The sequence below is a fragment of the Lepidochelys kempii genome, chromosome 8 (genome assembly GCF_965140265.1).
Source record: "Lepidochelys kempii isolate rLepKem1 chromosome 8, rLepKem1.hap2, whole genome shotgun sequence".
NCBI lineage: Eukaryota > Metazoa > Chordata > Testudines > Cheloniidae > Lepidochelys > Lepidochelys kempii.
The window spans coordinates 33811231-33828528 of record NC_133263.1 but is presented as its reverse complement, the minus strand read 5'-3'; the positions used below and the strand labels follow the sequence as shown (position 1 = coordinate 33828528).

Sequence of the window (17298 nt, the reverse complement as noted above, 5' to 3'; positions counted from 1 at the left end):
TTTGAGATATCACTGCTCAAACCGTAACCTTTCAGACTTTGTCACACACCATGTGCAGGATGTTATGCGTTTTTTCTGTGAAAAAGTAAAGGGAAGAGGAAGACTGTGATGTGTGGCTGCTTGGTTACATGCTCCTCTTCAATTCTATTCTCTTTATTTTCCCTTTCTGGGTGGTGTTTGTGGCCATGTTTGTATCAAATCTTCCCTGAAAACAGTTGAGGTTACAAGCAATCCCTTACTTGTTTAGTTCTTTCCTCCCTTATATTTACTATCCGTGCAATTTTGGGGTCTTGCAAATTTGAGGTTTGCTCAACTTGTACACCAGAGCAACACCCAGCAAAGAAAGGCATGAAACAACCACTCTGCTGGTTTAAGTGGTATTTATTCTTTAGTTTCAAGAGGCTTTTGAAAACTTAAGGAATCCTAGAGCAAACTGAAATTAGCAGTATCACTGCTTTTCCTACAAACTCTGCAGACATACCCTGAAATGCTCTGTGGATCAATTTGCACATCTAAGGGTATGTCTACACAGTTGGCATTGAAGCGCAGCTGTGGCAATGCTTTAATGTGGCTGTGTAGTCGCGGCTCCAGCTCTCCCAGCACTGCAATAAAACCACCTCAGTGAGGGGACTGGCTACCAATGCTAGGAGCATGGCTCCCAGCACTGTAGCACTATCTACACTGCCACTTTACAGCACTGAAACTTGCATCGCTCAGGGGGGTGTTTTTTCACACCCCTGAGCAAAGAAAGTTTCAGTGCTGTAAGTAGCAGTGTAGATAAGGCCTAAGTGTCTGCATATAGCATAGTGGATTAGTGCGTAACACTTTCAGATCTGGAAGCTCTAGTTTCACATTTTCAGGGTACTAGTGAAGCTTAGCCTGCTTAGTCAATATACTATAGTTAATATACTATAGATCATAGTGGAGCTGTCCTGTTTCTTGCTATCACTCTTTCTGCCTAAACTGCACGATGTCTTGTCATCCTATAATAGTGCTTATTAAACACTAGGTGGTGGTGTATGCACAGTGATGGTTAGAAATTCTTACCAAATACTGAGAATGTTTGGTACCAAGAAGTATCATGGAAGTAGGCAGTATGGCCTTGAACTTTCTTCTTCTTGAGTGAAAAATTTAACATCTGTATTGTGTAGTGGTGTGGCATCCATGGCAATATCTGTTACGGCACCCAACTGGAAAATTAAAAACCAAGGTCCCATTTAATGGTCCTAGGTGTTGGCATTTGCACACTGTCAGGTGGCAGGAGTGGACTGTCATAAGGAAAGGATATATAATTTACAAATTCCTGTCAGTTTTAAATAATGGGGCAAGAAATGGGCAGTGCAATTTTTAATTTCTAATTATTATCGGCACTTCATATCTTTTCCCTGATTTGTGTTGTATAATTACATCCATTGAAACCAATGGAAGTTGTGGAAGGAATACAACAGTAGAAAGTTGTGGTGTGAATAGGAGAGCCTTTCCCCTATGTTGAATGAACACTTCAATGTTACTTTAAATAATTGTAAATGGGAAGAGATTTTTAGTTTTTCAGTGTAATTGATAATTTATAATTATATAAGAAAAAAAAACAATTTCAGTAATCTCATCTATGAAAGCAGAATGTCCAAGTTAATCTTTTTGCATAAATGGCTTTTATTATAGACTTCAATATTTCATTCTGTTAAGATGCACTTCCTTGCATTCTCAGCCCCTTTTTCAGAGTTCAGGTTACTCTTACCTGACTATACATGCTGATATATAAGTATTAACTTTTATATTTTTTTTAAAAATAGATAAGTAATGGAACTTCATCCGTGATAGTCTCAAGGAAACGACCATCGGAAGGAAACTACGAAAAGGAAAAAGACTTGTGTATTAAATATTTTGACCAGTGGTCTGAATCAGATCAAGTGGAATTTGTGGAACACCTTATTTCACGAATGTGTCACTATCAGCATGGACATATTAACTCTTATTTGAAGCCCATGTTACAACGGGACTTCATCACTGCTTTACCAGGTAACAAATGTATCTATAAGAATTGGGAGATAAGTGTATATTTTACTATAGATAAATGTAGATTATAAATCATGTACATTTTTCTGGACAGACACCATATTTTTATTTTTGCCTGTTGAGTAAATACATACGAGAATAACTTGTCAGCCATTTCTGTGATTAATTGAACTGGCCACTGGATGCCAGTATTGTTCCACATAAATACAGTTTAACTAGTATGTTTTAAAGAACAGTCTGTGTTTTACTTGGATCTGAATTGTTGTAAAAGTTGCTTTTCAAATGCAAACTTTATCCTAGATTTCTTTTCCATAGCAAACCCTTTAAAGTAGAAAATACCATTAGCCTGCATGGCTTTGATTTGTGAAGCCTATACTGCATTTTTTGTTTTGTCCTAGGTTTCTCAAATATTTTTTAAAAGTGAACTTAAATCTGTCTGCTTTGATAAGCTAGTCTATACATTTGGTTTTCTTGCTACTGACTCTTAATCAAAAAAGTTAATTGTAAAATTTTTATACAGTTCAAGTTTGATTCCTTTCCTCAGTATCTTGTATGTTAACAGACTGTTCATACCTATGCATACTCTATGCAAGTCCACAAAGAGGATGGAGCCCTATTGTTCCAGGTGCATATAATCCCTGTAGCTTTAGACTTTTTTTGTGCTTGGCAGGCAACTTATATTTCCGTCTCCTGAGCAGGAGCAACAAGGAGTTGGTTCCCTGGATTTTGTTCTGATTTCTGATAGTGAGAGGCAGCTACCTTTAAAAAAAAATAAAATAAAATAAAAAAGAGTGAATTCAGCATGTGGTGTTTTATGATGATTAAAAAAAAGTAGATACAATAGAATCACTGCAGGATATGTTGGATATGAGAGAAACCAGTTGTCTTTTAGGAATTAAAGAAACCACCTGATGTAGGGGACCCTAATAGTTGATGTAGTTTAACCAGTAACTAATGAAACATTGAGACATTATCCAGAACCTGGTCTACCCAGCCATTGGAAAAGCCTGCTAATTTAAATCCAGGCAGTCATGATAAAAGTGACACAAGTCAGTCAGTCAAAGAAATTTGCTTCAAATGCTCTGTTAGTGTAACATTAGGAGCTGCTCTACCTAACAGCTGTCAGTTTTCTTTCTTTGTAATCTTGTGCCTCTCCTAGCCTTTCATGTTCTCCTGTTTTCCCGTATTTGTATATTCTCTCTCCCTTGTTTGCTTTGACCGTCTCTTGTTCTGTCCTCTGCACTGAGCAGTCATAAAAACAAGAGCTAGAATACTAGATTGTTATGCACATCATTGTACTTATTATTTGTCGGATGACACCAGCACAACATACCATGATTTCTTTGATGTTTGAATCAAACAGGCTTGAGCTACTGATAAACTGATAGTGACAGGCAGCTGATTGAATTGATGGAGTGCTGAAAGGGCAAATCTGTCAGAGCTAGATGACTATAAGAACGCAAGCAGCGCTATTCTTGTTTTCCTTCTGTCTATCCTTTTCCCAACTAAAATTGTAACTGCTGCCCTCTAGGCATGCAGAATATTGTTAAGACCTCAGCACCTCTGGGAAACCTGAAAACCTAGTAAGGGACACCATAGAAACTGAGAGGAAAGGAGAAGAGAAAAGACTCTAGGAGCCAATGATGTATTATGAGATGGAATCTAGTTTTGATTATAAACATTCATGTTGGTATTTTACTTAGTTACTTATACATAATTCACTTACTTCAAATCTTCATATAAGGGTTCATGACTGAAGTGGTGGTGTTTTATATGACAGTAGTGGCTAACAGTCCCATTTGAGATTGGTGCCTCATTGTACATACACAACAGTAAGAAACAATCCCTATCCTAAATCATTTGCAGTCTTGAGACAAGACAAACAAAGGGATGAAAAAGCAGGTATTATGCCCATTTTACAAATGGGGAGCAAAGTAATGAAACCAACCAGGTACACATCCATTTTACATTGCTGTTGCCTGCATTTTTTTCCACGGGGCAGAGAGAATTTTCTACTTGTCCCAGAGGTGCCAGCTCATATTTAAAGTGGACACCATTCTAACAGGCAAGGTGGGGGTCTGGGCTTCAGCAGTTGCGGACAAAGTGGGAGTGAAGAAAAAAAGGGACATTTAAAAGAACTGGACAAGAAAAAAATACAGAAGGAAAAAAGGTAGAATATGAAGGGAAGGGGGAAAGATGAGATCAATATTTTGAGAATTCAGCTTTATACAAGATTTTTCAATCTGATTTAATTTTGGGTTGCTTCTTTCTAGTGAATTTCCTCGCTTTTTCTGCAGAAATGACACCGCTCGGCTTTTAGATACTGTAGATCTCCTGCCCCAGTATCTTTTTTTTAACGTGGGTATCTGCTTTATATTTTCCTTGGAGATGTTTAAAAAGTGTGCAACTTAAAAATCAGGCCTGCCTGGTCAAGGCATTTATGCAGAGTGGTCTTCAGTTAAGAAAGTGGATTTTTGAACACAAGTTTGAGTTTGCAGCTGCTTTACTTTGAACTTCAGTGTGAAATCTAGGTACCTGTTACCAGGATTTGTAATGATCCAGATCACTTATTCATATAACAGTCATATAAGTCCTCTTATTTACATATACACATTTATATTTATTGTATATATTATATTAAATACATTAAAATATGTCCTCCAATGTTTGACTTTCTCTTTCTCATTTTCCCCATTCTTTCCAAAAATGCCATAACAATGCTTATATTTTCTGGTCAGTTGCAGCCAAAGTTATCCTGTCAGTTAGTTTGCTGGATTGTATTAAGACGATTTAAAACGTTTGCTGCCAAGGCTCTTACTATCCATAAAACAATGTACGTAAAAAAAATCTTCCTATCAAGCAAATATTGACCTTGTGAACATGAAAATTAATGTACATTTTGAATTCAGACTTCTGTTGGAAAATGCCTGACATTTTCAGAAAATAAAGGTGGCAATTACATTTAGAAATGTTAATAAAATGCTAACTTCAAGTCCTGTTCGTTTGAAGATAACATTCCTCTAAGGAGTTCAGTGTTTCCACACACACAGTGATCAGCTTTGCATAGTTGCTCCTTTTTTCAAAAAATGATTGTTGATGTTTCTGACAGCTGTAATGCAGACGTGATGTTGAATGAAGCAGCTTTATGGTATAAATTGCGCTTGTCCTAGGTTTTAGCTTTTTTTAGTGTGATTGGAGAAAATCTCATTGTTTTACGTATTCATTTTTAGATACAGCATAAACAGTGAAAGCTTCATTGGGAAAAAACAGGGTTGTTTTCCTTCTTGATCTTGAATTTGGCCTTCCTTTTATCCTGTAAAATCAGTTTTGTATATTGCATTTACTATAAGCTTCTTATACAAAGTTTGTTTTGTCATGCACAGGAAAACTCTATCTTTTAAATCTAGCAAGCTTCCTTTTTGAAAGTATATCAGAATATATATTGGGGAATACTAGAAGTGTTTTTATACTAAATATATATGGCGGGGGGGGGTAATCTACACTTAAAGAAATCTAATGGAGGTGGCATAGATGATAGAGAATACCCATCCCAGATATATTGACACACATGTTGGAATCCTCTAGCTTTGTAAAAGGCAGGTTTGACAAAATCCACACCATTGGTTATTATAGATTAGGCACCATACCTAAATACCTTTAAAAAACTGGTCCTAAATTTTTAGGACTGTTTTAACTTTGTCATGTAGAATTGTATTCTCTATATGTAAAGGGTTTTTACTAGCCAATTGAAGACAGGTTTCAGAGGAGCAGCCGTGTGAAATTAGTAGCAGCTAATTAAAGTGTCTAAAAAAAAAATTCACGACTTAAACTCAGTTTATTTTACTGTTATGTATTGTGAAAATGCCTAGCATTGTGATGTTTGTTTTTACCCAGCTCTTCTGGAGATATTTTAAAAATTGTGTACTAGGTGTATAGGGTATTTGTCTTGGATCTGTGCAAACATACTTTTTTATTGTCATATCACTGTGTGAAGGTTCTTATCCAATCATTCATTCAGAACAACTTGCCATTTTAAAATTGTTTAGTTTTTGCTTATTAGAGCCCCAATCCTGCAGATTTCAATGTGTGAGCAGATCCCTACATCCACAAAGTTTCCCACTGAGTTTTGTGGAACAAATGGAGCGCAAGCCTTCATTTTATGCATTGGAACTTGCAGGATCAGGGCGTATATGCAAGTTAGTCTTTGTATGTTAAAATATAGATTCTTCTTGATGCAATGTTCCAGCTGTAACATTTTACATTGCTATTCCTTATGCTTTATAGTTAGAGGTAAGGATGTTGGCTTAGAGAGCTGCAATTATGTGCTGTGCTTGAACCTGTGGTATGTGAAAGCTATTGATTCAAACCATTTTAACACTTTCTGCAAGATATAAACTGTACGGCATTGTTCAATGTTAGGGCATATATTGTATGATGTTTCTTCTTCTTTTAGACATTTTATTTTTATCCTCATTCTTGGAGACAGATTAATTCTGTAAGAATTTAAGGTTAATTCCTTTATTTCTGTAATTATTTTAAAATAGGAAGTTGTTATACTGAATACTTGTCATTTAAGACATTAAAGTCTTTAACTTTTTGCAATTTGTAGTAGATTAAGAATCAGAAATAACAAGTACAAAATATTTGTTTTTCTTGTTTAATTTATCCAAACAAGTCAAACTAAGTGCAAACCTCTCTGAAACTTTTAGTCGTTCTAATCACTTACATAATCGAAGTTAATCAGATCAATTGCAAACATTGCCATTTTGGTTTCAGTTGTACAGGAAATAGATTAAAAATGACAGAATTGCATAAGGGATTTAGAGAAATTACTTGAAATTTATTACAGTTTGTCTTGTGCCTCGATACCAGAGTACAAGGAGTGAATGGCTTGAAATAAGTATTAAAATTATTCTGAATCTGTGATGTACATGTTCCATCTTCAGAACGTAGTTTGCAGTGCACAGCATCTTTTGTGAACCTTTGATCTCTGAGAAGAGCTGTAGCAAAAGGCTCACGGAAAATTAAGCATATCAAAAAGGACAAGTGTGCACCCTTGTCTCATCCATGTTTGCAAGGGAAGGTTTTCTTGCACTAGGGGTTAGATTAAAATGAATATATTTAACAAAATTAGAGCCTAAGATGGAACTGACGGTTCATCTTGAGTGAATGGCCAACTTTTTAGAAACATTCTTTGCATCCAGAAAAATTGTTGCTGCTGTGGAGAGATGAGAATAAGCTAAACAAAGATGCACAATAATTTAACATCTGTGCCAGATGCTTCTGGGCTCTGATTTAATCATTTGAAAAACATATCTATACTAGAACACTTACCAGACATATTATAAATAAGCTGTGCAACCCTTAGGGTAAGGAACATTTGGTTAATCATGTTACATATGGATACATTTTCAGAGTCCCCCAAAGGGTTTTTACCTCTTACTTGTCACTCCGTATTTGTTTTCTGTAAAGATACCCATCATAACCTATCCCAGCTCTTGGATGTGATCAAGTTAGAAATTCTCCAGGTTCAAAATTCTAAAGCTGTTGGCTCAAGGAGACGTCTTGCATCAGTCCAGCAATAGAATGTAGAAATGCATTGTGCTCCAACTGCCATTAGAAAATCACTAGGCATATACATTTAGCTGGAAAAGAGAAGACGGGGGATAAAACAGTTTTCAAGTACATAAAAGATTGTTACAGGGAGGAGGGAGAAAAATTGTTCTTCCTAACCTCTGAGGATAGGACAAAAAGCAATGGGCTTAAGTTGCGGCAAGGGAGGTTTAGGCTGAATTTTAGGAAAAACTTCCTAACTGTCAGGATGGTTAAGCACTGGAACAAATTGCCTAGGGAGGTTGTGGAATCTCCATCATTGAAGACTTTTAAGAGCAGGTTAGACAAACACCTGTCAGGGATGGTCTAGAAAATACTTAGTCCTACCACTAGTGCAGGGGACTGGACTAGAAGACCTCTAGAGGTCCCTTCCAGTCCTCTGATTCTATAATTTCAGTTGGCTGTTTGAAATCTGAGCCATGCTGCAGGTACAGTTGGGACCTTGTTGCTCATATATCACTATATCCATTATATTTAATAGGCAAATGCCAAAATGGTAGACTTCTCCCCACTTCAGTTTTTTAAGAAGTCACATTAAAAATCCTACAGCTGCTAACTGCAGAGGCTACCTAAACCTGTGATCAGTCTCCCATCTCAATTTTTTATCTACAACTTTTTTTCCTCCCTTTTCTGCTCAGGTATTCTTGAACTGAAACACTGTATAAGGCCTTACAGTTCAGTACAACTTTTTTGGGATGTTGGTAGGGTTAACAAAACGCTTACTGTAAAAACTAAGTTTTAGTAATCTGGAACTGAATGTTATTAAATGGGAAGTAGGTGCCAATTGCGAAAAGTAGAACCTGTAGGAAAGCTCAAACTCTCTCAAGGCGTGTTGACTGGTTACCACGGGCTGTGAGCAGGTCTCAGTAGCTCCTTAGCTCAGGGGTAGGCAAACTTTTTCGCCCAAGGGCCACATCTCGGTATGGAAATTGTATGGCGGGTCAGGAATGATCATGAATTTGGGGGTTGGGGTGCAGGAAGATGTGTGGGCTCTGGGCTGGGACCGAGGGGTTTGGAGGGCAGGAGGAGTATCAGGGCTGGGGCAGGAGCTTAGGGTGCAGGAGGGGGTCAGGGGTGCAGGCTCCAGGCGGTGCTTACCTCAAGTAGCTCCCAGAAGCAGCGGCATGTCTCCCCTCCGGCTTCTACTCAGAGGCACGGCCAGGCAGCTCTGCGAGCTGCCCCGTCCGCAGGTGCCAGACAATGGGAGGTACGGGGGTGGCGCTTGGGGGTGTGTGTGTGGGGGGGCAGCTGGCTGCTTCCATGCATAGGAACCAGAGTGGGGACATGCTGCTGCTTCCAGGAGCCACACAGAGCAAGGCAAGCTCTGGATCCCGCTCCCCGGCTGGAGCTCGAGTGCTGGATTCAAACTTCTGGAGGGCCAGATGCAGCCCCGAGCTATAGTTTGCCCATCCCTGCCTTAGCTGCTTCCTCACTGAGCAAGACTGGAAAGATAGAAAATAATACTGAAGAAACTAAAGCAATTTTTGAGTTTTTAAACAAATACAGTGTGTCCTAATGTGGATTACTTTCCACAAATCACCCTTTAATATTTTAATGGGCAAAAGCATGGAAGAGATTGCAGGCCATGGTGTTATACCAATAAATTAAAAACCAGCAGGATCTTATTAAAGAGGAAAAGGCAAAATACCACATTTATTGTGCATACAGAAAGAATAATCGTAAGCAGTTAGTTATAGCTATAACATTCCATTCAATCTCATATTTATTCACACATTCATACACACACACACAAGTTCTGCAAGGTTCTTATCATAGTTACCAGCCTTAGAGTTGCTCATGCCAAGCCACTGGCCAGGTGGCCTGGACGTGAGGAGGGAGCAGGGCCTTGTCAGATGCTCATCTGATGCTCCTGGAAGTTGGTTTGCAGAATCAGACCCCAAAGTTCTCACTTTCTAGAGTCCGTTTTTATAGGAATTTCTTCCTATGCCAGTCTATGGGAATTGCTTCATCATGCTGTTGCTGAATCAGTCAGCAGATAGCACATTCCTGACAGCTCCATGCTGCTAGATGTTATCTTGTTCTTTGGTTCTCCCATTCTTGAGGCTGTTGGGTGGATTCCAGTCTGCCCTTCTGGGGTCCTCTGGTTATTTCCACTTGACGCCTTCTTCAGCCGATGGACACTGGATTCTTAGGCTGGCACCTCCCTGATCATTCAGTTATTATCCACACCACGCATCCATCCACATACATCCTCTATCTCTATTTTAATCACAATTGTTAATATAACAAAAGGGCGGGGAGTCTCTGGGAGCTGGTTCTGTTGTTACAGAGTATTGCTTTGAGTCTCTCTGTGTGAATTGCTTTGAGAACAGACTCTGTCTTAGAATGTACTAACGCAATTAGCAGCTTGCAAGTTTCACACACAGGGGGAGAGAAACAGTACCAAAAACCAAGAGACCTCTTAATTAGTAATACCCTGGAATTTAAACTATGGGGAATCAAACTCATTTGTGATTTTAATACAGAACTTCTTTAATATGATCCAACAATGGCCTGCACTGTTTAATTAAAATATCTGTAATTCTTCAAACTCTCAGTTGTGATTTATAAAAGATAATTCACCCTGAATGGATAGAGATGAAAAGATGTGTGAGGAAGTGAATGGCTGGAGTTGGAGGAATGAGGGGTTGAAAGTGGCAATTTTAAACTGCCCCCTCACCCTAAGGAGCCAACCTGCATTGTGGCCATTTCAGTCTCTTAATTGGGAGCTGCTCATTATTCCAAATTTAACTCACTTTCTTATCTATAAATTGACTACTGGTTGACAAACTGCTACTGAAAGATCAGTAGGGGTCAGATAGGGGCTCAGATAGTTCACAGAACTTACTTTGAAGGAGTGGAGGGAGAATGCTAGCAAAAATAACGTTCAGATTGGTAAAGTATTTAACTTTTTCCCTATTTTCTCATTTCACGAGGAGGTATCCATAGAGGAAGGAGATATTGCAAAACTCCCATGAAACTACTTTTTACGTTGTATAAATGAGCCATATTGTCACATGGGTGACACATTACAGATTCTCCTGCAGTGGTGAGAAACACCTCTATCCACTGGGGAGGGAGGCTCATAAGCATTTGCTTCATTACTTCAAGTTGTAAGAGTCGAGACTAAGCAGAGCAGAAGACAAGGATTCTGCATTCTCATTAATCTCCTGCTGACCAAGATGCATATTTGAGCACACAGAACTGGGGAACTTTTCTACTTTCCGGCCTGGAATTGCGCTCTCTATTGGCATGGCTTCTGAGAGACTAAAAGCTGATAAGCTTGTTTCTGAAAAGATGTCTTGAGTTCTTGCTGCACAGGAGCCGATAAGAAGAATGTACACATTTGAGTGGAAAGGAATAGATAACTTTACTTACCCCGAATAAACTGCTTGATTACATTCCTCACCTTTTATCCTGTTATTACCTCACTGAGTGAAGGAATCATCTTTTATTCGATCAACTTTTGTTGGTGAGAGAGAGAGAAGCTTTGGAGCCACATAGAGCTCTTCTTCAGGTCTCTGTCAGAAGTTGGTCCAATAAAAGATACTACCTCAACCATCGTGTGTCTCATATCCTGAGACCGACACTGCTACAACTACACTGAGTCCTTCACTGCATGTCCTCCCTTATCCTTGCATGAATATATCAAAAGGTTTAGTTAATAAAAAAAAAATCTAAACAAACCCATCTGTAATGGGATGATGGAATCATTATGAAGTTTATAGAATCAACATTTTGGCCGTTGTGCTTGTGAACTCAGTTTTTGGACATGAAAGATCATTTTTCCAGGTGATAGTGACAAACTTTCAGTAAGTTTCAGGCTCCAACTTTATGCTAAGCTGTTGAGTGCTATGAACACCACTTCAGGTGGCATTAGTTCCTGCTGATATTTTCTCATGCTTGCATGTCTGTCCTAACTACGGCAACAATCTAATCTGTTTTCATCCAGGGAGTGTAAATAAATTTCATCCACTCTGGTGTAAAATAAACTTACTACAATTATACTTCAGCTCCCTCCCACACAAATCTTTATTTTTACAAACCATGGTATGTATGCTTTGTTTACACTTCATACTGCTTGTAGTTTCTCATTGATGATGCGTGTGGTTTTATAGAGAAATCATTAGAGCTTTGTCATTTGTTGAGTGTCTTTAGAGAAAAGACAATTATTTGTGATTGTTCTGCTTAAAATACACATCCAAAAAGATTATCCATCTCCCACCCACCTTTCTGTAGAACTGAAGATTTGTTGTAGTTGCGTTGTTGTGAAGAGACTGGTGCTTCATACTCCCTGCTGGATGCAGAGTGGCTTTTTAGTATTTTGAGGTGGTCTTAAATTTCATTTGTATGCAGGTGCACAGAATGATCTGTATGAGATATATCTTCAGAGTACAATTACAAAGTATACCTTTTGTCTCTTGAAAGATTTGCATTATGTCCAACAGGATCATGCAGTTAAACTAGATATTGCTAGCTTACTTCCTGGATCTTAACTTAACTGTGTTAAGCCTTGATGAATTTCTCTGTAAAGAGTGATTAGGGCAGGGAGATGGATATGTAGTGCTGCTGTTGCAGTGATGAAAATTTAGAAATATCAGGAAAACATGTAGTTATGTAGTGCATGAATAACTCTCATATAAAAGTTCCAGGCAGTTTGCTCTGAGCTGTTATAAATTAATCCCATATTTGGCTAAAACTATGTAAAAAGATACTCTTAAAAACTACCTGTTTTTGAAAATGACTTGTCTGAAAGAATTAAGCTCCCTTTTTCAGACTTCAAAGGAAGAAGTTTAAGTAGTCTTTGCTTGGTACTGTCCATTCTGAATTTTACACCTGTGCGAATGCTAGGAAAATGGAAAATATTTGTGGTCTCTGGCTTCCTTTCTCTTCAGTGGAAAAAGTGATAATTATGGTATGCTTTTCAAAAAGCAGTGGTAGAATGTTTAGTCTACAGGGTTTGTTCTTACAGGGTTAGGTTGTGGTTAGTAAGTACTGTTATTAAAGGAAAAATGGTATATCATTCAAACTAAAGGCAAATCTTTACTACTTCACAAAGGAGATAGGATATTGCCAGAGACTGTCAAATCAATTTTGTTGCAGATACCATGTTACTTGCCTTTTACAGTTTTCAGGCTGATTAAGAAAGGCTTCTGATTCTTCTAAATATGCTGACTGTTTCTTTTAGTATGTCAAATATTATTTGTACTGAAAAGACATTAATTCATAATAAAAGGTAATTACATTGTAAGAGTAACTGATTTCACCTTTGTGCCTTAATTAATAAAGGTTCAATGAAAGTTAAATGAATTTTACAATACTTTGCATGTTCTTATGCAAATCATGGATTTTTTTAGTCAGCATGCAACTTCGACCTTTGTAATAATATCTTATGTTGCCTTTGCCTAGAAAAATAAGGTCCCTTCTGCAGCTGTTTTGTATGTAAAAAAGTTGTACACTGTATTGAGCAAGTAAAATCCTGCCAAAGTTCTTTGAAATTTGTTTCTAAAATAACAAAAATCTGTGCAGTCTCATGATCTAAGCTACTGTTTCATATCCAGCTTTAGTCAGTTGCATGGAATTGACATCCCGCATTTGGGTTTCATTTTCATACAGAGTGATATTTACACATTGAGCTTTGAAATCTCTGTGGATTTTAATTGTTTTAATTTATTATTGAAATTAAACCAAACCTTCATCTGGTACCTATAATCACCAGCAGCTGTACCTTTTCACTGTTCTATATAAAACTACCAGAACATTCGGGGGGAGGGGGGGCGATGTTTTGTTTCTCTGAAAAGTATACTAATAAATGCTAGACGAGCTTATTAAGGAAAATGTTTAGTTTATGGTCTCTTTCAATTCCAAGGGTGTGTTTTTTTAAATCTGTAAACAGACATGAAGTGTAAAATGTGTATTTGTAGACTTTTGATGGTATTCTGGATCTGAACTACATATGTTTTTTAAAATATGAGTTGAATGAGAGATTCCTGCTTGCTGTCAGAGGTACTAATAATGTGCCTGTCGTAGTAGCTAGGCTTTGGACATGTTACTGCTGAATTCATTTGGATAAAGTACACATGTTCACATTTTTAGTTTGATTTGATATAACTAAATGTGGACATTACATTTATGAAAAAAGAAAAGGAGGACTTGTGGCACCTTAGAGACTAACCAATTTATTTGAGCATGAGCTTTCGTGAGCTACAGCTGAATGCATTTCCACTGAATGCATCTGATGAAGTGAGCTGTAGCTCACGAAAGCTTATGCTCAAATAAATTGGTTAGTCTCTAAGGTGCCACAAGTACTCCTTTTCTTTTTGCAAATACAGACTAACACGGCTGCTACTCTGAAACCTAACATTACATTTATGATGTGAATTACCTGTAAAAAAAATTGAAGAATCAAGGCATACTGGGCAAAATATTTCTGGGTAATTACACTCTACAGGTGGCTTTCCAGAGTGGAAACTTGATGTATGTCGATAACACCAAAAAAATACTGCAGTTCTTTCCCCCTTCTTAAAAAGGAGCATTTTTTCTTAATATGAGTTAATTGAGTTTTGTTGTGTGCAGAGTAACAGTTAAATCAGGAAACTCTTATTTGTATCTAGTTTAATTTCATAGTGGATCCATAGACACACCACTATGTTTTATTGGTATTGGTCTATTAATACGCACCTCAAGTGTGTTGCAGCTGTGTGCTTTCAGTCACCTGAGATGTGGATTAATGGACCATGAAATGTGCATCACTGTCTTAATTCTGAGATTGGAAAGATGGTAGCTGGTTGGATCTAACTTCCATTCTAACATCTTATTTTAACTTCTTTAACTTTGGGTTGAAAAATAGTTTTGACCTAATTAGTACCACAACTACTCGGAAAGCAAAAGAGAATTCTTGTCAAGTCTGAATAAAATTAACCAACTATGTTTTCAAGTACAAGTTAGTAATTTTTTTTTACAGAGTTGTCTAACGTGTATCTTAACTCCAAAATAACTTGTTGTTGCCCCTTCAAACTTTTTGTATAGTCAAATCTTCATGAAAACTCATGCTGTCTAAAATTATGATTGGACTAAAATGTTAGAAATGTATGGATAGTTTGGATTCTGCTTCTATTGAGATAAATAGTTTTTTGCCTCTGACTTCAGTGGTAGTAAGATTGCATGCTGCATGCAAGAGCATCTTCCCCTGAGTGTTCATTTTGCAGTACAGGAAACATTGTGGGCTTGGGGAGACATCACTGCAATGGTTCACAATCAATTCATGTATGGAAAGTTCTCTCTTAGCTATAATGGCTAGAAACTTCATTGTTTAAAATGAAACTTAGATGTTGCAGAAGATGACACCAACTTGGTAGTGCACCCATGCCCAGGTTGCAGCCAGAGATTCCATCAAAAGGCTGGTTGTTGGTTTTTCTTTGTAGTTCAAAATTTAAAATATCAGGCTGTCTGATTTTTAGGGTTTATATTTCTTTGACAAGTGGAGTGTGTTGAAACTTTTGAATAATTTAAGCATTTTTGAGGTTGACTTAAAATTTCAGGAAGGAGACATTTTTTATGAAGCTTATAATGATTTTTTGTTCTTTTTCTACCCATTGAAATATCATTGCTCTACCAAATTTGAAACTTTAGGTAGCTTTGGACACTGACTTGTACAAGTGACAATTTTCAAAGGTTCATATTTTTTTATCCCCATTATTTGAAAACTAGGCATGAGTTTTCATCGTTCAAGTTGACATATTAAAAATGAAGAGAGATGGATGTTGAGATGGAAAGATGGTTTCCTTACTACTGTTAGTTCCATCAGCTCACTTCGCTCTGATTTAATAATCTAATGATCTAGTCAACACACTTAATTTTTTTTAAAAGTCTTGCTTTCACAAGAAGATGCAATTAGAAGAAATTACAAAACCAAAAACATTGTTTTAAAAAGTTTAAATTGCTAAATATAATATAAATATGACATCACTTAAAAACCCCAAGTGATTAAAAGAAAGAAATGTCTAAGGACCTCACAAATGTCTACCTACATAATGAACATAAATGTGTATTCTAATAAAGTACAAGGAAATGCATATTTCATCACTACATAACAAATTTCCTTATGATCAAAATGCTGTTCCATCTTTAACCTCAAAATTTAAACCCAACTCTCTTGTCTGAAAGCATATGCTTTCGCACCCCCATTCTCTGCGAGTCTAAACTTCTGACTGTTAGAAATTGGTACTGGATGATGAGATGGATCACTCAATAAATTGTCCTGTTCTGTTCATTCCCTCTGAAGCATCTGGCACTAGCTACTGCTGGAAGACAGGATACTGGGCCAGATGACCATTGGTCTGGCCCAGTATGGCCATTCTTATATATAAATTACATATGCGTGTACTACATATATGAGATTCTGATATAACTAATTTTAATGTACATCAACAGTTTTTAATACACTTTATATAGTTTTCTCAGATGAGTTTTTATACTTGATTATGTGAGCAGTGTAAAATGTATGAGGCTTTCGGTTTTTATATGCTTTGAGTTTTTGAGTGATAAGTCCACTGTTGTCATTTAACAGCCTTAACTGATTTTGAAAACCAAGCTGTTTTTTCCTTTTGGAAAAAGGCTCTCTGAATTTGTTCAAGCTCAGTTTTACAATGTTTGTGCCATTGAGAAAATAACAAAAGTGGCACTAGCCCCTTCACCATGGAAGGGGCTTCAAAATTAAATCATACTTCCGTTATTGTTTTTATGTACAAGACAGCATAAGCACATTTGACTAGTAATAAAACATTTTCACATTTGATGAGCTCATGCTATTAAAATGTAATTTATTTCAGTAGCTAAAACAGTTAACTATAGCTCTACAGAACATAAAATAACTAAGGCAAATATTCCAGTTTATTTTAGGGAGCATAATCATTTTGTTTATTACCAGGAGATGGCAGTAACAGATAAATGTATAAGATTTAGCTTTTATGCTAACTTAATATGAACTTTCGTAATATATTTGCCCTGTCACTTTTTTCCATTTGGAATTATTTCTCTACGTTTGACATTTTGAAGGAAGATACATTTCATGCCATGTTTGAAAGACTGGCACTTGATTACATTGCTCAAAAATGTAAAGTAAATCAATGTCTGAAGTGTGTCTGCTCTCACCTTTCTTCAGGTATATGGTTGAATAATTGCTGGATAAACTTCAATTATGCATGTTTGTTTAAGGTTAATCATAAAGTTACTAACACCCCTGCATCCCAAAGAGAAAAATGCAGTGTTCAAATGGAACCTACGTAAACCTTTACCTTTTTGTGTTAACTTACAAAGTATTGCCTTTTTTCTTAACATTTTCTCTCCTGATTGAATGTTTGTGTTCCTGCTTGCAAGTAGATTTGGTTAGAAACTCCCCCGACCATAAGAGTTGAAGTCAAGATAAATGGTGTTCTGCGGGGCAAAAACGTAATTTTAAAAATGTGCCTGTTTTACCACTAACCCAGTAGTGTCCCCTGTAACTTATTTCAATCTCTTGTTCTTACCTGGTAATCATTCATCACCTGGACTATACATCCTACACATGTTTAGCAGTCTTGCATGATTTTCTATTAGCTCACCTGTTAGTAATTGCTCTCATGGGTGAGTGCAGTACCATTGCTGTGTGATTGAGAATGAGGGTTGTAA

General features: G+C 37.1%; 1 protein-coding gene across 6 annotated transcripts in view; it reads left to right on the top strand.

Annotated features, from left to right (window-relative positions):
• FBXW11 (F-box and WD repeat domain containing 11) overlaps nucleotides 1-17298 on the top strand; it is a 125726-nt gene that overhangs the window by 66173 nt on the left and 42255 nt on the right. For all 6 annotated transcript variants that reach the window (XM_073355995.1, XM_073355997.1, XM_073355999.1 and 3 more), the window contains one exon: nucleotides 1794-2019. In XM_073355995.1, coding sequence (XP_073212096.1) covers nucleotides 1794-2019 — 226 coding nt within the window. The remainder of the gene's footprint in view (nucleotides 1-1793; nucleotides 2020-17298) is intronic.